The sequence below is a fragment of the Cucurbita maxima genome, unplaced genomic scaffold, assembly GCF_002738345.1.
Source record: "Cucurbita maxima cultivar Rimu unplaced genomic scaffold, Cmax_1.0 Cma_Scf00018, whole genome shotgun sequence".
NCBI classification, from domain to species: Eukaryota; Viridiplantae; Streptophyta; class Magnoliopsida; order Cucurbitales; family Cucurbitaceae; genus Cucurbita; species Cucurbita maxima.
In genome coordinates this window covers 501,407-525,126 of record NW_019272034.1, presented here as the reverse complement: position 1 = coordinate 525,126, position 23,720 = coordinate 501,407, and the positions used below count along the sequence as shown (strand labels likewise).

The window sequence follows — 23,720 nt, the reverse complement described above, 5'->3', positions numbered from 1 at the left end:
AGAGTGGATCATGGGTTTGACTCCCACTGTGGTTGAATTTTACCTTTTATATAATTATAGACTTAAGAGCATATAAAAATATCTTGGTTCAATTTTAATTGAAAAATATGATAATATATTGACCGCATAGCACAGTGGATTAGCGTGTTTGACTTCGGATCAAAAGGTTGTGGCTCCTACTGTGGTTGAATTTTAGAGCATACAAAAATATCTTGGTTCAATTTTAATTGAAAAATATGATAATATATTGACCGCATAGTGCAGTGGATTAGCGCGTTTGACTTCGGATACCACGGTGGTTAAATTTTACCTCTATATAATTAGACTTTACAAAAAATAACTTGGTTCACTTTTAATTGTAAAATACGACAACATATCGACCGCATAGCGCAGTGGATTAGCGCGTTTGACTTCGGATCAAAAGGTCGTGGGTTCGACTCCCACTGTGGTCGAATTTTACCTACTTAAGAGCATACAAAAATTACCTTGGTTTAATTTAATTCTGAAACATGTCTACATATTGACTGCATAGCACAGTGGATTAGCGATTAGACTTCTGAATTCGAAGTTGTAGGTTCGAGTTCCTCTGTGGTCGTCTTTATTGTTTTTCATTTTTTTGTCCATCCATTTCCTTTTTTTTTTTTTTTTTTAATAATTCCATAAATAATGTGTACTATATAAATTTAGAAAGTTTTTTAGTTCTAACTTGTATTTAGTTCAGAAAATGTTAAATGAAATAAAGAAATGAAGCAATCATCTTTTCTAATTGTTTAATTAACTTTTTTTTTTGTATTTAATACATTTTTTATCTATTATATATAAAATTAAATTCTTGGTTAATAGATTTATGAATTTTGAAAAACATGAAATAAGTTAAAGGAGTTCCAATTTTAAAATTTGGAGTAGATATATTTTAAAAATACACACAATTTGAATGATAATAATTTATGTTGTAAAAGCAAAAGAGATGAGATAGAATCTGATTCCCCATTTACAACATATATTTCCAATCAAGGGACTTCTCTTCCTACCATTCAAACTGAGAGATCTTTGAACTTCCAAAGTCGTTCAAAACAATCTGAGAACTTTCCAATCGTTGACTTGCTTAAACATCTCTTCAAAACAATCTTTTATTCTACTTAACAAAAAAGCCTTTGAGATACAACACCAAAATGATCTCCAGGATTAACCAAATCGGATCAAAATCTTCAATAAACAACCAAAAACTCTCATCTTTCTCGCCAACACCATGAAACCACAAAATGGATAAAAAAATAAATTCAAACTGTAAGCTCTGCGATCATCCATGGCTGCAGACTCATTGATTTACACAGACAGCTCTTGCTAAACAGATGATCCTCCTCTTCCTGTCGTTTCGCCTCATTGAATACGTCTGTGGGAGGGTGCGAAAACAAACTATAACTCATTGTCATAAAGCAAAGGGGAGACCCATGATGAAGAGATCTTCATGGTAGCTCGACGCTGCAGAGCTATCGCTGCCATCTTCCAAACCCTTCTCGATTTTATCTTCTGCGATAATCTCCTGAGAGCTGCATCGAGAACTGCAGAAAGCCTTGCCATCCCTGACAGAGGAAAATTTGACAATCAAGATAAAGTTTGGAGTTGGAGTTCAAGAGTTTAACAAGTGCTGACAATCAAACAAACCTCCATAAATGAATATCATGCTCTTCTTTCAAAACTTTCTTGCACGAGTGACAGATTTGCAAACTCGCATTCCCAGCAGCTTCATAGCTCAAACCTTCTGAGCAACTTCCCAACGGAGATGATTTGATCCCAGGTTCTTCTGAATCTGTCCTACCGGAATCGACATTTTCATCCATCTGACATTCCAAAATACAGTCACCAAAAATGCGCGTCGTCTTTGGGTTTGGACCATGAGAAATAATGCAAGTATAGTCTTCAGAAAGTTCTATTTCTCTAGCAGAAAGAGAGCCTATATGTGAATCGTTTCCAATGGTTATTGGCAAGGAACAGGATTTGATGGGCAATGACTTTTCCCCTTGAGGGCCATTGTTAATCAAAGGAAAAAATTCAGCACTTGGATCAGAAGTTTGAGTCAAGTCAACAATAGCAGAGGAGGAAAAGCTGCCAGCATTATGTTCGAAGGGTTCAGATTCTAAAGCAGAAAATTCTCCATTGGCAGAGTCACCATTTATGGCTCCAGAGGAGCTTGGAACTTTGGTTTTGGAAAGTGACGAGATTGTATAATTGCTTGGCAAAGAATAATATTTCCAAGAAGAACCCAAAGATTTGATATAATGGCTTGACGATTTAAAGATCTTAGTTTTGATTTGTGGTCCAAAAATTACATTCTTCCTCGGGTTCGAATCGGGGGCTTCACTGGTCGGTCCACAGTTATCAACAGCAATAGAATTTATGATGCCAAGACCTATGTCACTAGAAACAAACTTATTTTGACGACCACTTTCAGCTTCAGCTGATGATATGGATTTAAAACCAAATGGGTTGCTTAGATTGGAAAAAAGCCTGAAATCCAAAGGAGACGTAGGACTTCTAAGTGAATCACAGTCTACCGAACCTCTTGACCCAAACCCGGCAAAAAATCCAGGAATACTGAACAGAGAACTGCTCAAATGTTTGCCCAATGAGCCAGCTTGTAAGTAGGAGTCTGAAGCAGAATTAGCCATCAAATGCTCTCTATCTCTCTCTTTCTACAATAATTACTCCTCTTCCATCGCCTTATCCAGGACCATTATTGTTTATTTTTTAGGATCTGCTCGCTGCATCAAGTAACACCCAAAAAGGGATACCAATTACAATCCTCTTTGAATAATGCAGCAAATGTATCTTATTAAAACAATAAGAATGATGGAAACGAAGAGAAGTGAATTACATACTCAAAACAATAAAAAATAAAGTATTAAAGTTTCATTATCCATTTTCAAACATCCTATAGCTTCAACTTTACATATAAACCCTATTTTGGTCCAAATTATCCATTCAACAAACATCTAATGTAGTAAGAACTACCATAATTGGTAGCAGTAAGTTCGGAAACAGAGTAGGACTTTGATCAAACAGAACAAAGATAGATTTTTATGGAAGTCAGGAAATAAGGAAGTGACGTAAACGGCACAATGGTTTTAGTATAGTAAGAACTATGATCAAATTTAAAATAAGTAATTAATACTTTAATAAAAGAAGTACGCAGCATAAAATTCCATAGAAGATTCAAAATCCTGCAGAATTCCCTAATTACTCGGGCGTCTTCGTCTTGCCACAAATCAATCGCAAGGGGGGAGAAAATCGAACAGTCAAAGATTTCCCAAAATGATCGATAAGATAAACTAGCACAAGATTCAAAAGCACGTATAAGAAACCCATACAGATTAACAATAGAATTTCAAAACTAGGGCACAAACCAAATTGGTAGAAAACCTAAATAAAACCGAAAAGAAAACACAAAAAACGTTCTTCTTCATCGAAACAATCCCGAAGACCAAGACGAACTTCAAAATCAAAAAGCATAAAAATGCACAGAACAAAAAGGGATCAAGATCAACAGTAACGAGAAACATGAAGGATGGATCAGCAATGCAGTTATTAAAAAGGGGGAAAAACAGTAGAGCACCTGGTTTTGGACGAAAACCATCGAAGAAGACAACGAGCTCAAAACTCAAAAATGCATAAAAGTAATCTCATAAGAAACAGTGCCAAAGCGAAGGAATGGAGAATTTTTGCAAAAACCCTGTTGAAGATGAAGTTAAGGCTTTTACTTGGAAGGTTTTATCCGCCATTTTTTGGGGCTCTCGAACGTATCAAAATCAGAGGAAAGCAATAAAAACCATCGCTGAGGTATCTGAAATACCACCTTTCTCTCTCTTCCTTTCTCTCTCTAGTACAGAATAACTCTGTATTATACGCCACTTCTTTGTATAGATGTACGTATATTCCCGACGGGAGAGAAAATAAAAAGAAGAAAAAAAAAGGGTTTTTGTTACGTGTACACACTCCCACCGAAGATAATATGCGCACCACAAATCAGCATCATTGATTATCCCAATTCGTGAATAAAGTAATAAACAAAAATAAACCCAATTAATTATAAATTTATGTTTTAATGTTTATATATTTTTTTCAATAAAGAAGAAGATATAGATTAAATTACATATTTTGAAATTAAAAAAAATACATTAATTTCACTAAACGTCGTGTTTAAGATAATTCGATGATAATTAACGTTATTTAATTTTTTAAATAATCTTATCTAACAGTAAAGACAGAAGCTTAAGTGAAGATAATATATATTTTAGAGCTGTTGGATTATTGCTATATCATGACTTTCTCCAACTAAAAAATTGCTTCCTTTTCAAATTAAAAAAAAAAATTATAAAGGAAAATGTTAATTAAAGGTCATATGATTAGCTTTAATTTAACTTTACATTTGTTGTTAATTTAAGATTGGTTATAAGTTAATGTTTTCATTTAATCAGGCAAACAAAAAGAAAAGGCAAGCACTTTCTATGTGCTATATATATTATTATTATTATTTTTTAAAATTTATGATAAATTAAATGCTTGTCCAGCCATGCATGTGAGAGGCCACTCCCAATTACCTAATATGGATAGATTATCATAACATTCCCCTTTTTGTTTTAAAAAGTCAATTTGTAAAATAGGATACTAAAAAAGGATTTATTATTGTTATTATCATTATTATTAAGTTTTTTTTTTTTTTTTTTTTTTTTTTTTGAAAAAAATAAAGACATGCCGAAAAGGAGGGAGAGCCCATATACTTATAAGGCAAGTCTTTTGAGAGTGAAAAACAGGTGCTGTGTAATGTAACGTTCGAACATGGATCCTAAAAGGCTCCAACCAGCAGAATTTTCACGACTGTCCTCAAAATCACTTCAAAATTATTTTCAAACCACTGCAATCCCAGCTTTTTTTTTTTTTTTTTTCTTTTTTTCTGTTTGGGTTCTCAAATCCTTCATGCTCAAGTCTTGATTCCGCCATCGCCGCCGATTAGCTGAGCTTAATGGGTTGTTCTCAGTCGAAGATCGATAATGAAGAAGCGATAGCCCGTTGTAAAGAACGGAAGATTCATATGAAGGAAGCGGCGACGGCTCGAAACGCTTTCGCCGCTGCGCACTCCGCCTATTCTATGTCGCTGAAAAATATTGGAGCTGCTTTAAGTGATTATGCCCATGGTGAGGTTGAAAATTCCCAATTTGTTGATGTATCTACTCAACCTAATTCTGCCATTACTTCCGCTCCCGCCCCTATTGAACCTTTTCCGCCGCCGCCGCCTTTGCCTCCTTCTAATTTTCCCAATTCTCTTGAAAGGGCGGCCACCATGCCTGAGATGAATGTGCACAAATCCGATCTCAAGCCAGGATCGCCGATTATTGAGGAAGAGGATAAAAATGAAAATGAAGGCTCTGTTGGTGGGCTGAGGAGGAGGAGAAGCAACAAAAGTAAAAGGGATGAAGGGAGTAGCCGAAATAGAAATTCGGAGCTAAATGACAATTTGGCCCATGCATCGCCGCAAGTGCCGCCGCCGCCACCATCTGAGAACCGGCACATTCCACCGCCCCCACAACAAAATTCAACTTACGATTATTTCTTCTCTATGGATTTACCCGTCTCGACTTTCTCTGAAGTTGATGAGGTATACATTAACAGAGAGGAGATTGATATAAAGCCCAAGGTAGTGGACAGTGACGATATTGATGAGCAGAGAAGAAGTGTAAAGGCTGAGACAGTGGAGCCATTGCTCGAGGAGCCGGTGGAGCCGCCTCCCTGCCTGCCTGCAGAACCTGCGACTTCCGTGTCGAAGAGCTCGAAGAAGACGAACCAAGCAGGATCTATGGGGTCCACAGAGGGAAAGAGGATGGTTAAGCCAAATTTGAATTTGTTGCAGATATTTATAGATATTGATGATCATTTTCTCAAGTCTTGTGAGAGTGCCCGTGAAGTGTCCAAGATGCTTGAGGCAACACGATTACACTATCATTCAAACTTTGCTGATAATCGAGGTATCATTCAAGCTTGTTCTTATATCTTTTCTTCAAAAGAATATGATGTACTTTTCTTTAGGTCACATTGACCACTCTGCCAGGGTGATGCGTGTTATTGCATGGAATCGATCATTTAGGGGACTGCCTAATATGGATGATGGAAAAGATGATTTCTATCCAGAAGAACAAGAAACTCATGCAACCGTGTTAGATAAACTACTGGCATGGGAAAAGAAGCTGTCCGATGAAGTGAAGGTATATGGAATACTCTTCTTCCTATCCGAATATTTAAGCATCTCTTTTGGCTCCTCATTTTCACAGACAATCTTCTAACATGATATAATTTCATCATTGGATTGCCAACTCCTTTTAACTCATGAAAAACAATGGAAGTTCATACCAATAGCAAAAATGTGATGTCTTTTTACCATTTTTAGTTATATTCTGTTCTAAAAAATCTGCTCTGTGATTCATGAGCGCTCTTGACACCATCCTTTTGATCCTTGGAGCCTTCAGGTCACCATTTATGCATGTACCTATTTGCAATCTTGTTCTCTTTGAAGTAATAGGCTAGGCAGGCACTATATGGGTTGAGGCTTTTGATGTTCCTTGATCTTATTGAAATAAATTTGTGTTTCTACGATGGAGCAGAGTGGCAACATGATGCGACTAAAAAACTTTCTTTTAACTGAATTTTATTTGTGATATTACGATTGACAGGCCGGTGAACTTATGAAATTTGAATACCAAAAGAAGGTTGCTACATTGAATAGACTGAAGAAACGAGATTCTAATGTAGAAGCATTGGAGAAAGCAAAAGCAGCAGTAAGTCATCTGCACACTAGATATATTGTTGACATGCAATCCTTGGATTCAACTGTCTCAGAGATTAGTCGTCTACGAGACGAACAGTTATACCCAAAACTTGTTCAGCTTGTTAATGGGTGAGTTGCGTGAGAATGCACATGCATATAGTTGTTCATTGTACTTTATTGTTGCTTATTGTCCCTCATTAATATAAGTAAAATGATTCTACATGATTTTGTTGGTTTACATATTTCTACTTTAGATGCACGGTTTCGTGGTATGGTAGCGCATTGCTGACATTCGTATCAAAACCATTTTTATGATTCTAATGTTGTTGTTCCACAGGATGGCGACGATGTGGGATACGATGCGAGCTCATCATGAAATGCAATTGAAGATCGTAAGTGCATTGAGATCGATGGATCTTTCTCAATCCCCAAAAGAAACTAGTACCCATCATTACGAGCGCACGGTTCAGCTGTGTGGTGTTGTGAGAGATTGGCATTCACAGTTTGAGAAGCTTGTGCGGTGTCAAAAAGATTACATTAAAGCCTTAAACAGTTGGTTGAAACAAAATCTAGTTCCTATAGAGAGTAGTTTGAAAGAGAAGGTTTCTTCTCCACCCAGAGCTCAAAGTCCTCCAATTCATAAACTCCTCCTCGCTTGGGATGATCAACTCGATAGACTCCCAGATGAACATCTCAAAACTGCCATATTCACCTTTGGGGGTGTGATTAATACCATTATGCTGCAGCAGGATGACGAGAGGAAATTGATGTTAAAGTGGGAGGAGACCAAGAAAGAGCTCGAGCGCAAGGAGCGACATTTTAACGACTGGCATTACAAATACCAGCAACGAAGAACGCCTGATGAGTTGGACCCTGAAAAGTCTGAAGATAACAGTGAAGATTCCGTAGTTACGGAGAAGTTAATCGTGGTAGAGTCCTTGAAAAGGAGATTAGAAGAGGAAAAAGAAACTCATGCGAAGCAATGCCTTCATGTGAGGGAGAAATCATTGTTAAACCTTAAGAATCAGCTGCCAGAACTCTTCAGGGCTTTGTCAGAATTCTCTTTTTCCAGTTCGGAGATGTACAAGAACTTGAGATCGGTTTGTCAAGTCTAGATTGAAGCAACAAACTTTAAACCAAATCCTAAGGAAATTTCATGTTTTTCGTTGGAATTATTTTCATTGGTTAGGAGACTATTTTTCTTTATTTTTGTTCTTATATCTCCCTCCTTATGTGGGTGCTTTCTCATACAATCAACCGACAATAAATAAACTAATTTAAGCGCATTGATATCGATAACTCAAGATTCCACTTGGTTTAGAAAATTAACATTCAGTCTGTATGATTTCAAAGTTATTTTGGTCGTATGGTTTGATAAAATCTCGGATTGAGTAGGTGGAAGAGTTAGCATCTTTCCACTTACTCTGGTCATATATTCAATCCAATGAATGATGACCCAACTATCTCACTGCTAAAGCATGCATGACTGCTGAATGGTCCTGTGGCTGTGTTGGCAGCCTTGGTCTTGCTGGGATGGTTGCATGGTGAGGCTGGAAAAACATAAGGTAAGAAGATCCTTGTTCGAGGAAAAAAAAAAAAATGAAAACTTTCTTGTTTTAGGATCTCTGATGTGTCCAAAAGAAAGAAAGAGACAGGGCGGGAGTGTGACGGTGGCAATGATGTCACTTCGACATTTCCTAAGATGTTACCTTTTCTCTTGGTTTCTCAGTCCTAAGCTTTTCACTTCGGTTCTGTGTGGTAATATTTCAGGTTTCATTAACAATAGTTGGCATTTTCTCCCATCAAGCTCTGCTCCTGTTTTTTTTTAATTTCCTTCTGTTGCGGTAGTTGATGCTCCGATCGCTGCTGAGGCTGGTTATGGCTATGGCGGTGCAACCGCTCGCCTTCTTCGTGACGTTGCTGCATTACGGCGGCCTCCTCCCTCGGAGCTTGAACTTGGAGAGATTAGTTAGACCTGATTTTCTTGACGGCGAGAACCATCTCTTCCATTTTCTTGTCAATGTGATTCAGTGCTTTTGGTAAACTAATGCTCGAAAATGGGAAAAAAAACTCTTTTTTTTTTTTCTTTTTTAATGAACAGAAAATGTGTTCTTCATGAGCAGAAGAGGTATGTCCTCATTCCCATTTTTCTATTTGGTTCTAATTTGTGAGTTATCTTATCAACTTAGAAATCCTTGATGTTGGTTTGAAGAGCATTGTACACACATACTTTTTGATTCTGAAATTTAAGGAGTTTTTGATTATATTTCCTTCTGGTTGGTTGAGTTTTACCTCGGTTGTTTAGATTAACACGAGAGACCTATTATATACATAAATTGAAAGTTTTGGCGTGAGAATTCTATATTGGTTGGGAGGAAATGGTGAATGAACTCTTCCCTAGCAGATGCATTTTAAAGTCTTGAGGGGGAGTTCGAAAAAAAAAGTTCCAAAGGGACTATCTGCTAGCAAGATACGAGGGCGGTGTATCAGTAAAAACAAGGTGGATTTAATGGGGTATCACATCGATTGGAGAAAGGAGGAACAAGTGCCAATAAGTGTGCAGTTTTCGAAAGAGAGTGAATTGTGAGAATCACATATTAATTGGGGAGGAGAAAGAAACACTCATTGCTTTTTAAGTTCATGAAAAGATTAAAAATTAAAATTGAAGAAGTAAATGGTTAAGGTCAATTACTTATTTTAATGAAAAGATTAAAAATTAAAATTTTAATTTGATTATTTTTTAATTATTTTGAAATGACATTCTTAGAAGTGCCATGTTTAGAGTCAGGGTTGAGAGTGTTCTTAACATGTAATGTATTTTTTTGGAAGTTTCAAAAAGTATTTCAACAAAAGCAAAAGAATATTTGTGGATCGCTTAAAGGGAAAGTGTTTGATGGAAAAGTATCTTAAAGAATTTAAACACAAAAATTAAATTAATTTGTTACTAAAAACTTTTGATGAAAGTGTTTTTTAATGGACTTTTGACTAAACACAAAAACGTTCAAAATTATTGAATCCGCAATCACTAGACGGTGTTGAAAGGAAAAGCTTTAATGGCGATGGAAGTGATGGGCAGCCACAGACAGAGCTTCAAAATTATTCTCAAAATTTTAGTTATCCAAAAAGAAACACTAATTTACTGCAAAAATCCTTCGAAAAGCAGCATGGAGGGCCACCCATGAAAAGTTGCGTCAAATTAGCGATATGTTACCACTGTACACTCCCAATCCCACTTTTTTCCACCGCAGAAAGCTCCCTCCGCCATTTCCTCCGGCGAGAAAGCATCTTCCCTTTTCCCCATTTTCACGGAATCTTAGCAAATCGCATCGACTTATTCTTCGTTGATTCTTCTGTAATGCACGTCCTGTTCGAGGAGTGAGCGGCTTTGTTCTCTTAGATTCTTCCGGTTTTTCTAGCTAGGAGTAAGGGGTTTCATGCCCCATTTCTGATTAGTCGGCCCACCGGCGTTAGTTCTTGCGGCGGAGCTCCGATGGGTTGCTCACAATCGAAGATCGAGAACGAAGAAGCGATTGCGCGGTGTAAAGACCGGAAGATTCACATGAAAGATGCTGTTGCGGCGCGTAATGCTTTTGCGGCTGCTCATTCCGCTTATATAATGTCTTTGAAGAACACTGGAGCTTCTTTGAGCGATTACGCCCATGGGGAAGTTCAGAATCCGCAGTTGGTCAATGAAACTGCTCAATCGAACCCGAAAATTGATTCTGTTGCAGCGTCTTATGAGCCCCTTGAGCCACCGCCGCCGCCGCTTCCGAATTTCTTTTCTCCTCTTCCTAGAGCTGCTAGTATGCCGGAGATAAACATCCTCAAGTCCGATCTGAAGCCAGTTCCCATTATCGAGGAGGAGGATGAAAATGAAATCGATAATGAGGGTTCTGTTGGTTCCTTGAGGAGGAGAAGCAAAAGAGGTAGCGGTGGAGGTGGGAGTAGCCGAATTGGAAACACAGAGCTTGATGCAGAATTGGAGGGTCCCCCGCCGCCGCCGCCTACTAGTACTCCACCGCTGAAGATGAACCGGCCATTAGCACCGGCGCAACTACAGAATACGACTTATGATTACTTCTTTGCTATGGACAATATGCCTGGTCCGACTTTGAGCGAGACCGAAGAGGCCAATATCAATGAGCAGGAGATTGAGGACGACCCGTTTGATAAAAGTCCTGAAAGAGGGGAAAATGATGACATAGAGGATCGAAGAGGGGGCAAAGAAGCTGAAGCAGTGGAGCCACCACCGCCGCCGCCTGTGGTGGCGGAGCCATCAGCCATAACATCTAAGAGCTTGAAGAAGGTCGGGGGTGTAGGTTCCATGGACGAGGCTAAATCTAATCTGTTGCAGATATTTGTGAAACTTGATGATCATTTTCTCAAGGCTTCTGAAAGTGCCCATGAAGTGTCCAAGATGCTTGAGGCTACACGATTGCATTATCACTCAAATTTTGCTGATGGCCGAGGTATCAAGATCCCTTGCCTTTTATTTATCTTTCAAGCATGTTGAAGTTGAAGGTTTAGTAGAATATTTGATCTTTTTCTCTGTTTGAATCTTTGATTAGCTTGGGGTGAAGAATGCTCGACCTCTGATCTACTGTTTTACCAAAATCTGTTTATTGTTCTTATTTCTGAAGAACTCGATTTGGTTTGTTGTGTTCTTATCAGGGCACATCGATCACTCTGCCAGAGTGATGCGTGTTATTACATGGAACAGGTCCTTTAGAGGAATTTCTGATATGGATAATGGAAAAGATGAACTTTATGCAGATGATCAAGAAACTCATGCCACTGTGCTAGATAAACTCCTGGCTTGGGAAAAGAAGTTATATGATGAAGTGAAGGTACATCTTTTAGTGTGATCTTTTCTATTATTGTTCCTATGTTTATGCTGATTTTCCTTAAAAGAAAGTAATATATTGGTTGGGGAGGAGAACGAAACATTCTTATTTATAAGGGTGTGAAAACTTCTCCCTAGCATATGCGGTTTAAAAACTTTTAGGGGAACCCGAAAGGGAGAACCCAAAGAGGATAATATCTGCTCGCTGTGGGATTGGGCTGTTACAAATGGTATTAGAGCTAGACATCAGGCAGTGTGTCAGCAAGGCGTTGGGCCCCAAATGGGGTGAACATTGTGTGATGTGCCAGCGAGGATGTTGGACCTGAAGGGAGATACATTGTGAGATCTCACATCGGTTGGAGAGGAGAGCGAACCCCAAAGGGGGTGATGTTGGACCTGAAGGGAGGTAGATTGTGAGATCCCACATCAATTGAAGAGGATAATGAACCCCAAAGGGGGTGGACATTGTGCGGTGTGCCAGGGAGGATTTTGGGCCTGAAGGGAGGTAGATTGGGAGATCCCACATGGGTTAGGGAGGAGAATGAAACATTTTTTATGAGGGTGTGGATGACACTGGCCCTAAAGTTGGGTCTTGAAGGGAATGAATTGTGAGATCTCACATCGGCTCGCTGGGCTCTGAAGGGGGTGAATTGGTTGGCGGGGAGAAAGAAACATGGAGATTGCTTTCATTTGTGTCTATAATGGAACTCATCTTCGTTTATTTTGTGATTATTATTCAACAGGCAGGGGAAATTATGAAATTCGAGTACCAAAGGAAGGTTGCTGCACTGAACAGGCTAAAGAATCGAAGTTCTAATTCAGAATCATTGGAGAAAGCAAAAGCAGCCGTGAGTCACTTGCATACAAGATACATCGTTGACATGCAATCCTTGGATTCAACTGTCTCGGAGATCAATCGTTTGCGAGACCAACAGTTATACCCAAAACTCGTTCAGCTTGTCCATGGGTAAGTTCTATATGATACTAAATGAATAGATTCGAGTTAGTCTAAAGTCTGCAATTTGCAAAGTTTACTAATTTCTGACACACCACTGGTATGAGTCAGTCTCTGAAAAGTATGGAATTTGGCTCCATCTGTGAGACCCATTGCCCGAGCCTTGGCAGGCATGCCTGTCAATCTTTGATTGTTTTAAGTACACCATTGCTGCCCAATGTTTGCGCCCATCTCATTTTTCTCATCTGTGTATGTTCAGCTTGAACTTTATAATTGATTATGATATCAGAAGTGGTAGAGGAGTGCGGATATAGATATTGTAGCATTGTTAAAGAGTGAGGATTATACTAATGGAATACTTGAGAGGTTTTGATCTATGAAGAAAATGGTTGCGAGATCCCATTTCGGTCGAGGAGGAGAACTAAGTATTTGGTGTGGAAACCTCTCTCTACCAGACACGTTTTAAAGATCTTGAGGGAAAGCCCGGAAGGGAAAACCCAAAGAGAACAATATTGTTAGAGATCAACCTCAAAGTAGATTTTGGTTAGCTTGATATACATGAGAAGGCTTATATGTTAGCACTACAAATAATTTTTGATATACTGCAGGATGACATTGATGTGGGAGTCGATGAGAATTCAGCATGAAGATCAATTGAAGATTGTAAGCGCATTGAGATATCTGGATCTCTCTCAATCTCCAAAAGAAACTAGTCTGCATCACCACGAGCACACGGTACAGCTCTGCAACATCGTGAGAGAGTGGCATTTGCAGTTTGAGAAGCTCGTGTTGCGTCAAAAAGATTACATAAAAGCATTAAGCAGTTGGTTGAAACTAAATCTAGTTCCTATAGAGAGTAGCTTGAAAGAGAAGGTTTCTTCTCCACCAAGATCTCAAAATCCCCCCATTCAGAGACTTCTCATTGCTTGGCACGACCAACTCGAAAAACTCCCAGACGAACATCTTCGAACTGCTATATCCAGCTTCAGTGCTGTGATAAATACTATTACATTGCAGCAGGAAGAAGAGATGAAGCTCAAGACGAGATGCGACGAGACTGAGAAGGAGCTCGAGCGCAAGCAGAGGCAATTTAATGACTGGCATTACAAATACCAGCAACGAAGAATGCCCGGCGAGTTGGACCCCGAGAAGTCGGAAGAAAATGCACAGGACGCCGCGGTTACAGAGAAGCTGGTGGTTGTAGAGTTGTTGAAGAAGAAATTGGAGGAGGAAAAGGAAAGTCATGCAAAGCAATGCCTTCATGTGAGGGAGAAATCACTGGTGAGTCTCAAGAATCAGCTGCCGGAGCTCTTCAGGGCATTGTCGGAATTTTCTTACGTCGCCTCCGAGATGTACAAGAACTTGAGCTCGATTTCTGAGGTCTAAGATTTGAAGCGTTCTTATGATTTGTATGAAACCTTGTATGTTATAAATAGTTATTATGATTTGACAAAATCTTCATTACTTTTTTATGATTTTGTTTTAAAAGAAAAAGTTAATTAGAATTATTAAAAAAAGGACACGTGGAATCTATCCTCAAGGCTCGCTACTCATAATAAATAAAATAATTTTGAAAGTAACATATTAAATTATTTCTAAAAACTAAAAAGTGTATTTAAAAATTTCCATTTTGTGAATATAAATATAAGAAACGTTGAAATTCCTGTATTTTCACTTGAAAGACTGGCACGATGGATTTGAGTTGCTTAAGGGGCTCCGGCGGCGGGCTTGGGTACGTGGAAAGAGGGTACTACTCGGCGGTGACAGTGGCGGTTTTGGAGAAGACGACGGCGAGGTGGAGAGTGCTGTGGCGGAGGCTGAAGAAGGAGAAGAAGAGAATGTTCAGGTGCGGTATGAGTGGGGCTCGTGAGGTGCACGTGCCGTATAATCCAAAGACGTATTTGCAGAACTTCGATGATGGGTCTGTGATGATGGTCGGCGACGATGATCCTGACGCGATTAGTCGATCTTTCTCCGCTCGTTTCGCCATTTCCTCCGCCATTTTGCGAAGGCCGCCGCCTGAGTTTGTGGTTCTGAAAGTGAAAATTTAGTGACTCTGTTCTTCGAAGCCCCCTCTCTCTCCAGTTTTCGATTGAAAGTAATCGATCTTTATTAGTGTTTTAGCAAATTAATTTGCATAAATATGAACTATATAGAGTTTAAATTTTGTTATAAGATTATGAAATTTGAATAATCTATTTATCACTCATTTTTTGTGAGTTTGAGTCTATTAGGAGAAAGAAATTCAAACCAAAATCAATTGAATTAAGTAGTTAGTAGCTATAGGAGGAGAACGTAACGTAGCCAAATTATTCTAGAATGTCGGCTGCTTATTTTATTTCAATATTTTTACGTTTTTTTTTTCCTTTTTTTAGTTGGTTTTTGAATGTTTTGTTAGCTTGTTTTAATAATTTATTAATGCTTATTTATAGCTTAATATTTATCTAGATTTAATAGAATTAAAACTTTAATATTAACCTCCTCACTCACTAACCACGAAAGCCGAGCACAATAAATGGATTACACGCCTATCATTAAGATTGAAAATTGGGATTAAAATAAAATGTATAAATAAATAAATAATTGCTTTAATTAAATAAAATTTCAGAATTACATGCTACCTAATGATAATTAATACGCATATATTTCTACTTTATTATTTAATTTTGGAGGAAACATGAGAATTTTATTTTCGTTTGATTGTTTTTTAAATTTAAAATTTGATTTAAAAGCCAAATATTAAAAATAGCGAGTGGAAATTTTCCAAGTCTACCCCTTTCGTTGCCATTCCCTATGATACAGTGAATCATGTAGGAAGGCACACGTATCTTGACTATTACTAATTATCAAATCATCTCGTCCACATAATAAATAAATAAATAAATATATATATATATCTTAAACTTTTATTTCCTTTGAAAAATTTTAATACATATTAAAATTCACAAATTGGTCCATAAATTTTTATTTTTATATTTTGGTAATTTTTAATATATTTTTTAAATTAACGAATTTATTCAAAATAAAGTTAAATTTTATTTTTTATTTATAGGATATTAAACTTGTGTTCAATAAAAATCTATTAAAAAAATTTAAAACCAATTTAATTTATAATTTAGCAAAAATTTGTTTTTATCATCATAAATGGGTAGTCAGCTAGTTTGGGATGCCACTTTGACAAAGTAAGAAGGGCTGCAGTTGCAGCCTTTGATTTTTCCTTATGGGGCCATTCGCCATTACTATTCCATTTGAAAACGACAATTTACATAAAATAACATATATTAGGTTTCAAACACAATAAAACAAATGAAAAACAAAAAAAAAACCCCTTAATTTTTAAATTATTGTTAAATTAATATTTCATTTCTCATAATTAAATTACAAAGATTCACATGTAATTAATGAGATCCCAACTATCAACTATAAAATCAGAAGAGAATTACATTTAGATTATACTTTCCAACCAACTTCATTAATAGTTAATACATATAAAGTTAAATGAAGTTCAATAATAGACTTAAAAAAAAAAAAAAAAGTATATAATAACTTTTTATTTTGTGTGTAATAGTATTTGATGTTTTACATTTTAAAAAAAATTTAAGAGATGAATTGATTAATTTTGTTTTATTTATTTGTAAGTAATGAAATGGAGCATGAACCATGATCTCTCACCTTACAACAAATGAAATAAACTAAAAGTGCATATTAAAATAAATAGATTAAATGATCTCCCTAAACTTTTGTGCATAAAAATGTTTCGTCATTAAATTTGTTTCTAAAATAAATACGCAAAAAAAATATATTTTTAGTTAGTAAGATGTGAACTTGAAAGTTTAAATCTCGTACACCATCAATATCATATGAATATTGTATGGGTTTATGTCGGATAAGAATTAGTTAGTTAAACTAGATTTGGTTTGTTTAAACTAATTTAGACATTCCTCATGTTTTTGAGTGAATATACTGATTAACACACCCTTTCAAAATACGAGGAGCCACGGGGGCGAGAGGCCAATTGAAATAAAGCTCATGAGAAAGTATTGTTGAGAGCTCTTTCTTCTTGTGTATAAAAAGCCACTTCTATCTATGGATCAATTTTACATTTGGCTTTCATCAATATACAACTCTCACATTAAACAAATCTATTGCAAGTATCTAAGCCTTTAAGATAAAAACGACCACCATATAAAAATGAGAATGTCTCTTTAATGAGATCTTTCAAAACAAATCAATTGATTCCTTCAATGTAGTCGTAAGGAATGATATTAGAAACTAGATAAATAACCAATATCAGAGTTGATACTGGAAAAGAACAAGAAAAGCTTTAAGCATTTCAAATAATTAACAACTATGATTGGCCATACACAGCCACACCCAAATGGTGCTCTTCAAATATGTATATGTACCTTTCAAAGAAAGAACATAATCAAACCAGCAATCTTTCAAAATGTGATCCATCTGCTAAGCTCCAAGGAACTGAAGATGGTTCACTAGATCAAACCAAACACATAAAGCTACAGCACAGAGAGGCCACAGATAACAACCACGGCATAAACACTAAAATCAATGAAAACTGCACGAAAAGCTTGGTAAAACACCAAACCTCTCTCCAAAACTTTCACAGCTGAGTCCCAGTTCTGTGCATCTTCCTTCATTTTCTCACATTCTTCCTCTGCCTCCCCCCTGTCTTTCTGTTTTTCAGCCAACATTCTCGCCACCACAATCGTTGCGTTGGTGAGCAGTAGAATGTAGAGAGGTTTTGAGGCCATCACAGTCTCTGACCTCACCGTGTTTCTAATTATGGTAAGTGGGATATCGACTTGCGATAGAATGGCCAACGATGCAATGATCAGCGAACAGAAAACTCGTGTGGTTTGAGAAGCTAAAATGCTGGCATTCAGTCGTTTTGAAGTGATGAGTCTAGGCTTTGAGGGCTTTGTTTTTGGCAGTGGTTCGTTATCAATGCAGGCCTTCTGAACCATTGTTACGGAAGACGGACTTAAGATTAGTTCAGTGCTTCCTTCTCCTATGGGGTCTAGTTTTTTAGGATTGAATTGGTATTCTATGGCAGCATTATTATGAACTTCATTGATTGAAATATGCTTCAGTAGAGGGGGAGCCTTTTCATCCTTGGGCTTGGAAACATCTGCAAAACAAACGGACTTAAAAGAGTTTTTCTTGTAAAACTACAAATCAGAGTGATTTTGGTTTCCATATAATTGTCTGTATCGATCAAACAAGACTATTGACTTCAAATAAGTTAGTTCAAGTGATAGAAATTCTAATTCTCATTTATATACTAACATTCAAATCAATGTGAGCTAATCCAATCATCTCTCATGCATCAAGCCAGAATATGGTTGTCGTTTTGATATCAATTGTTGTCGAATGAGATTTTCTCATCCAAAAAATTAACCCACATAAAATCATGATTTCAAATTCCCATTACAACTGCAAGAAAAATCAAATGACAATTGCTAGCGAAGTTTCAAACAGGAACAACAAACAACCAAAATAGATCTATGATATTGGTATCGATTTCTTTTTTGCTTTATCATTATGCATTGAATAGAAAAGAAACTAACGTATCATGTTTAATACTTGCCAATAAAATTTCATAACTATCAAAAGATTTCTCTTATTGTTCTTCCCAACTTCATAAATGCCCAAATATACGATCATTAACAAACCAAAGTCTGATCAATATAAGTGTACTTTTAATGTCTTTCTAACTGCATTGAGATAGAATACTTTCCGTTATGGCTATTTCATTCGAAGTTAGTTCATTCAACATGAAATATAAAAGCGATAGATTCATTATAGATAAAGAAATTTGTACAGGATGATTATCTTTTTCATTGTTATATTATAGCAATGTTATCTAGTTGAGTTGAATCTACCACATTGTTGGTATCAGGATGATTATCTTTTTCATGTGATGAATAATTGAAAGAGGAAATGTAAATTTCAACCTGATATTTGAGCAATGATCATGATTTGCAAATATGAGGCTTATCAGATGAAATCACTAATGCCTCAATAGTTACACATAAAACTTGAATCAACATGCGGAATGCATGTGCTAAATCGATTATTTATCTAACGGCTATAACAAGAAAGTTCGTGTGTGTGCATATCAAAATCCTAACATTTCCTGCAATGTAGACAAAAACGATTGATCTCCAATACGTCTATGGATGTTCCATGCAAAACTAAGCGATGCTTCATCGCCAAAGAAAAAGTACGAATTAGTTAATAAATTTGGGTTCTAGATCAAAATTTCAAGGAAGATATAAATCAGGACATCTAAAAGAAGAAGGAACGGAGAAAGAAAAATCAAACAGTGGAATCTCAAAATGTGAAACGTCTGGATGCGATTGACATGAAGAAAAACAGGACATGAATGAAGAGAAGAGAAAAGGAAGAATACCGTGGTTTTGAGGGAGAGGACCGGAATCAGGATTCTTGTGGGTGTCCTTTGCGAAGAAGGACGGGTTGATTCCAGTGTGCGAATGGCCGCGTTGATGTGTATAATGATGAAAAAATGGCGGCGAAGAGGGAGAAGGCGGTGGCGAGGGAGGCAGATTTCGCAAGCGGCCGGTGATGAGAGCCATTCGATCCCCTTCTCGGCTTGAAATTCTTCTTCTTCGCTCCGCTCTGACATCGGTCTTGGTCGCCATTTCCATCTCTTCCTTTTTCGCTTTCTGATTTCTCTCTCTCTCTCCCTCTCCTCGGAGTGTTTCGTCTGGTACTTCTGTTATAAAACTCGACGCACGATGGCGAAGGAAGCCATGACAGTGTCGTTTTAAGCTCGTGGGCCCGCTAGGAGAAGTGGATCTTTGGGTCGTGGCTTGAATTTTTAAGGCCCATTTCTAATTTTTTTTAATTTTCTTTTTGTAAAAAGAACAATCATTTAATTGTCAGATTCCAATTTCCACGAGAGCATAGATTGATAGGCGACGAGTGAAATCGGCTGAGAAAAAGTGGGAAGTCTGTCTGTGGCCTCAACTTTTCCGGGAAAGAGATTTCTTTTCCCGGAAAGAATAACCACCGAAATATCCTTATTTGGATAAAGTTATCAGTTTTTTCAACAATTTCTTCCGTGCAAGCAAACTACAAACCAAAAACTCGCGGATTTTGTGTGTGTCCATTTGTCTTAATTTGAAGAAAACCCAAAAGGAAGGAAGAAAAGAAATCTCGTAGATTTTCAAAAATGGATTTCTGGCCGGAATTTCTCGCTAGCAGTTGGGGAAAAGAGTTCGTCGGCGGCGGAATCGGCGGCGTTGCAGGCGTCGTCTCCGGCTACCCACTCGACACCCTTCGCATTCGACAACAACACTCCACCTCCGGTTCCGCCCTAAGCGTCCTCCGCAACATCGTGTCCAATGGCGGCCCCACCGCTCTCTTCCGAGGAATGGGTGCTCCACTCGCTTCCGTCACTTTCCAGGTCCAAATTTGTTCGTCTTTTGTTTAATCTTCAACCAATTCATTGAAGATTCCAGAATATGCCCACTATACCCAGAAACGGTTACAACAAAACCCATTTGTTAATTCGTTACTTTTTCACGCGAATCCTGCAGAACGCCGTTGTTTTTCAGACAAATGCCGTACTCTGCAGGGTGATCGATCCGGCGGCGAGTCAAACCCGTCCGCCGTCGTACAAGGCAGTGGCATTAGGCGGATTCGGCACCGGAGCATTACAGAGCCTAATTTTAACACCCGTAGAGCTCATCAAAATCCGTCTTCAATTACAGGATTTGGGAAATTCAAGCCACTCAGACGTGGGATCGTCTCGGCTCGGGCCGATGCAGGTTGCGAAGAACATTTTCAAAACCGAAGGCTACAGAGGGCTATACAGAGGCTTAACGATCACGATGCTCAGAGACGCTCCTTCGCACTGTTTCTACTTCTGGACTTACCAATTCATGAGAGAAAAGCTTCATCCCGGCTGCAGAAACACCGGACAAGAGTCCTTGAGAACGATGATCGTCGCCGGCGGACTCGCCGGAGTCGCCAGTTGGGTTTGCTGTTACCCACTCGACGTTGTGAAAACCAGACTTCAAGCTCAGTCAAAAATTTCGTTTCAAAAGTACAATGGAATTATGGATTGTTTCTACAAAAGCGTCAAGGAAGAAGGGTACAGTGTTTTGTGGCGTGGATTGGGAACTGCCATTGCCAGAGCTTTTGTGGTTAATGGCGCCGTTTTCTCTGCTTATGAGCTCAGTTTGAGGTGTCTGTTCAGCAATGGCGGCTTGCATGCTGATCATACGATTTGAAACGAAAATGGACGAACAGAGAAAAATCCCACGTTTCTGTTTTCGATTCCATAGATGAAGACTGCAAATAAGTTGATGAATTTGGAATCCTTCTCGACTTTGTCGGGTTCTGTATTTTAATGTTAGTGTAAAGTTAATTATTATCTAATTTTGTAGAATAATACTAATAATTTCTATTATTAAGAAAAAAATTAATAATGATCTAATTGTGTAGAAGAACACTAATCAAGTTTTGAAACCATGTTTTTAAATTTTAGGTCATGCCGCGCATCCGTGGTCTGTCGGTTCTTGGCCGTTGGATCTTCATAGTCGGCTCCACGAGACCGTTGGATGTCAGTATTCCCTCGGCCGAAAAAAAATAGTGGGACCCACTGTAACCACAGGTGACTCAAAGTTGGTGGGTTTTAGGTAAAAAGCTGTCCCCACAATTTGCACGTTTTATCCGGCGTCGTTTAATTGTACCTGCACCACAAAATCAAATGGTAGTTGTGGCCACATGATCCAGAATGAAGTGCCACGTGTATCCTCATAAACAAGTTTAAAAGAAAGTAATCATATTACAGAGTGTTTGACAATGGCTTAATTAAGAAAAAAGATTGAAAAGACCCTCTCGGGTTTCTCTTTCATTTGCCGGTATTATAAACAAATTGTTTTAATAATACTTAAGATGGCCCACTTACAGGCCCAAAGGCCCAAATGTCAAATTTCTAAATATACTCGACCCGACCCAGTATAAAAGTTTCGGAATAGGTCAAAGTTATACGGGTCGGGTTTCATCTCACCCGATTCCATCAAACTCTTCAAAGTTCAAACCCTACACCTTCGCAATATGAGGCCTGCCGCTGCTTGCTCTGTTCTCTTTGGACGGGAGAGGAATTCGAAGGCTTCATCGTCGAATCCGATTAAATGGTAGCGGCGAACATGCTTCAAATTCGTCAAATCTCTTCGCTTTCTTTATGAATGTTGTTGAAATCTTCATTCAAGTTCGTTAATCAATTTGTTTTTTCATCTGTAAATTTTAGGGTAAGGGAACGGGAAGTTTCGGTAAGAGGAGGAACAAGACCCACACTCTCTGTGTTAGGTGTGGCCGTCGCAGCTTCCACCTGCAGAAGAGTCGATGTTCCGCCTGTGCATTTCCGGCTGCCCGTAAGCGAAAATGTAAGTTCGTCTTAATAAGTTTGCAACTTGATTGGGTTTCTTTCATCATTGCACAATTAAATCTGTTTTATTTATTTTTTCATTAGATCCTCCATTATCGACCCAAATAGCAGTGCATTCTTTATGTATATGCTAATTTGTTCGAGTGAATTCACTTTATTTTTGGATTTAGATAACTGGAGCGTGAAGGCGATCAGGAGGAAGACCACTGGAACTGGGCGGATGAGATACATGCGCCATGTTCCACGCAGATTCAAGAGTGGTTTCAGAGAAGGTACTAGTCTACTCTGCATTTTCTTCTCATCAATGTGGTTATTGTGGCATTCTGGTATTTCAATTACATTTGGGTTCTGTGATTAGGTACTGAAGCAGCGCCCAGGAGCAAAGGAGCAGCAGCGTCTGCCTAAAACATTGAAGGTTAATTGTGGCACAACTTTAGTACTCTATTGTAGTTTCTAGGTGGATTTTGTGTTTTTTGGACCAGAATCTATATGAATTTTGTTGGATAATTTTATTACCTTCAATACCGAAGCTCATTTTATTTCTTACAGCTTTGTTTATGGAATTCAGATGATTGGGTTCAAACCACTTGAGTCGTATACTTACTAATCATTTTATGAGGTTAATACTGATCGATATTATCACCCTGAAGGCTGAGGTAGAATGTGTTAGTAAGAAAGTTTGGATGTTGAAATCATGAGTTAATGCTTGAATTTTTACTTAATCTGGGTGTCAATGTTGCATGTATGTAGTCAATTTGTATTATTAGGAGATGTAATTCCAGGAAAAGGGACACTGTATGTAAGGCATCTGATTAGCCTTTTTCACCTTGTATCTTCGTACCACCATTAAACAATAGAGAAGCTTCTTCCATCCTCAAACTTCCGAGTGAGATTCATAGGCAGACAATGTCAGTCATTCCATGAGATTTAACGGCCACTTTGTTCTATCCCCTTGACCACAACCACACTTAAGAAATGATCTTCATCTTGCCTAATGTGTTGCTTGTGACAGTTTATCATTGTTATAATTGAGAGATCTCATATCGGTTGAAAAGAGGAATGAAACATTTGTAATAAGGATGTGGAAATTTCTCCTTAGTAGATCTAGTTTAAAACTGTGAGGCATATGGTGATATGTAACAGGCCAAATCGAACAATATATGCTAGCGGTGAATTTGGGCCGTTATAAATGGTAAGAGAGCTAGACATTAGACAGTGTGTCCGTGAGGATATTAGGTGGATTAAGAGATCCCACGTCAGCATTCCTGGTCCGGTAAGAGTATGAAAACTTCTCCCTAGTATACGTGAGGTTGAGGTTGAGGTTGACCACGATACGTAATGGGCAAAAGCGAATAACGTTTGTTAGTAGTAAGTTTCGACAAGGTGGCTTTTATGCATCTCTATTGCACACCTATAGCTTGTAGAAATTTGATATTTTTTTATGGTTAAACTTGTGTATTCATTTTTTTGTTATTTATTATCTTATAAAATCAAATGATACTTTTAAATAATAAAAATTATGATAAGGAGAATTAAAATTTTGCTGGTTTTTAATTTTAAAATTATCATTTAAATATAGTATTTCACTGAAACCGTCCCTATTATATAGCTCATCTTTTTTTTTTTTTTTTTTTTTTTTTTTTTTTTTTTTTTTTTTTTTTTTTTTTTT

At 37.7% G+C, this 23,720-nt stretch overlaps 6 protein-coding genes and 1 non-coding gene across 10 annotated transcripts; 5 read left to right on the top strand and 2 right to left on the bottom strand.

The window, feature by feature from the left end:
- The first annotated feature begins 378 nt into the window (after positions 1 to 378).
- TRNAR-UCG lies at positions 379 to 452 on the top strand. The gene has a single exon. It is a non-coding gene; the product is annotated as a tRNA-Arg (tRNA).
- Positions 453 to 1,105: 653 nt separating this feature from the next.
- Positions 1,106 to 3,873, bottom strand: LOC111493027. 2 transcript variants are annotated; one of them, XM_023142591.1, is made up of 3 exons: positions 3,614 to 3,873; positions 1,666 to 2,762; positions 1,106 to 1,583 (listed from the first exon to the last, which is right to left on the bottom strand). In XM_023142591.1, exons 2-3 carry the CDS (start codon positions 2,667 to 2,669, stop codon positions 1,430 to 1,432), a joined length of 1,158 nt encoding a protein of 385 aa, XP_022998359.1. In that variant the 5' UTR covers positions 2,670 to 2,762; positions 3,614 to 3,873; the 3' UTR covers positions 1,106 to 1,429. The 2 variants fall into 2 exon arrangements, with proteins under 2 accessions (XP_022998359.1, XP_022998360.1); XM_023142592.1 differs by having other exon boundaries at positions 3,759 to 3,873.
- A 933-nt stretch (positions 3,874 to 4,806) lies between these two features.
- Positions 4,807 to 8,103, top strand: LOC111493306 (nitrate regulatory gene2 protein-like). Of its 2 annotated transcripts, XM_023142960.1 has the most exons (5): positions 5,125 to 5,192; positions 5,329 to 6,020; positions 6,082 to 6,257; positions 6,723 to 6,946; positions 7,155 to 8,103. In XM_023142960.1, exons 2-5 carry the CDS (start codon positions 5,339 to 5,341, stop codon positions 7,930 to 7,932), a joined length of 1,860 nt encoding a protein of 619 aa, XP_022998728.1. In that variant the 5' UTR covers positions 5,125 to 5,192; positions 5,329 to 5,338; the 3' UTR covers positions 7,933 to 8,103. The 2 variants fall into 2 exon arrangements, with proteins under 2 accessions (XP_022998727.1, XP_022998728.1); XM_023142959.1 differs by having other exon boundaries at positions 4,807 to 6,020.
- A 1,723-nt stretch (positions 8,104 to 9,826) lies between these two features.
- LOC111492929 (nitrate regulatory gene2 protein-like) lies at positions 9,827 to 14,070 on the top strand. The gene is made up of 4 exons (XM_023142447.1): positions 9,827 to 11,286; positions 11,489 to 11,664; positions 12,404 to 12,627; positions 13,224 to 14,070. Exons 1-4 carry the CDS (start codon positions 10,308 to 10,310, stop codon positions 13,999 to 14,001), a joined length of 2,157 nt encoding a protein of 718 aa, XP_022998215.1. The 5' UTR covers positions 9,827 to 10,307; the 3' UTR covers positions 14,002 to 14,070.
- A 2,924-nt stretch (positions 14,071 to 16,994) lies between these two features.
- Positions 16,995 to 19,472, bottom strand: LOC111493320. Its single transcript, XM_023142981.1, has 2 exons — positions 19,046 to 19,472; positions 16,995 to 17,761 (listed from the first exon to the last, which is right to left on the bottom strand). Exons 1-2 carry the CDS (start codon positions 19,299 to 19,301, stop codon positions 17,130 to 17,132), a joined length of 888 nt encoding a protein of 295 aa, XP_022998749.1. The 5' UTR covers positions 19,302 to 19,472; the 3' UTR covers positions 16,995 to 17,129.
- Positions 19,473 to 19,573: 101 nt separating this feature from the next.
- Positions 19,574 to 21,332, top strand: LOC111493319 (mitochondrial arginine transporter BAC2-like). Of its 2 annotated transcripts, XR_002719986.1 has the most exons (3): positions 19,574 to 20,062; positions 20,196 to 21,012; positions 21,149 to 21,332. XR_002719986.1 is itself a non-coding variant. In XM_023142980.1 (2 exons), the coding sequence occupies exons 1-2, from the start codon at positions 19,829 to 19,831 to the stop codon at positions 20,889 to 20,891; spliced, it is 930 nt and encodes a 309-aa protein (XP_022998748.1). In that variant the 5' UTR covers positions 19,574 to 19,828; the 3' UTR covers positions 20,892 to 21,033. The 2 variants fall into 2 exon arrangements, 1 of the variants encoding a protein (XP_022998748.1); XM_023142980.1 differs by lacking the exon at positions 21,149 to 21,332 and having other exon boundaries at positions 20,196 to 21,033.
- A 337-nt stretch (positions 21,333 to 21,669) lies between these two features.
- On the top strand, positions 21,670 to 22,631 carry LOC111493277 (60S ribosomal protein L37-3-like). The gene is made up of 4 exons (XM_023142923.1): positions 21,670 to 21,800; positions 21,914 to 22,049; positions 22,222 to 22,323; positions 22,410 to 22,631. The coding sequence occupies exons 1-4, from the start codon at positions 21,798 to 21,800 to the stop codon at positions 22,454 to 22,456; spliced, it is 288 nt and encodes a 95-aa protein (XP_022998691.1). The 5' UTR covers positions 21,670 to 21,797; the 3' UTR covers positions 22,457 to 22,631.
- Positions 22,632 to 23,720: the final 1,089 nt, after the last annotated feature.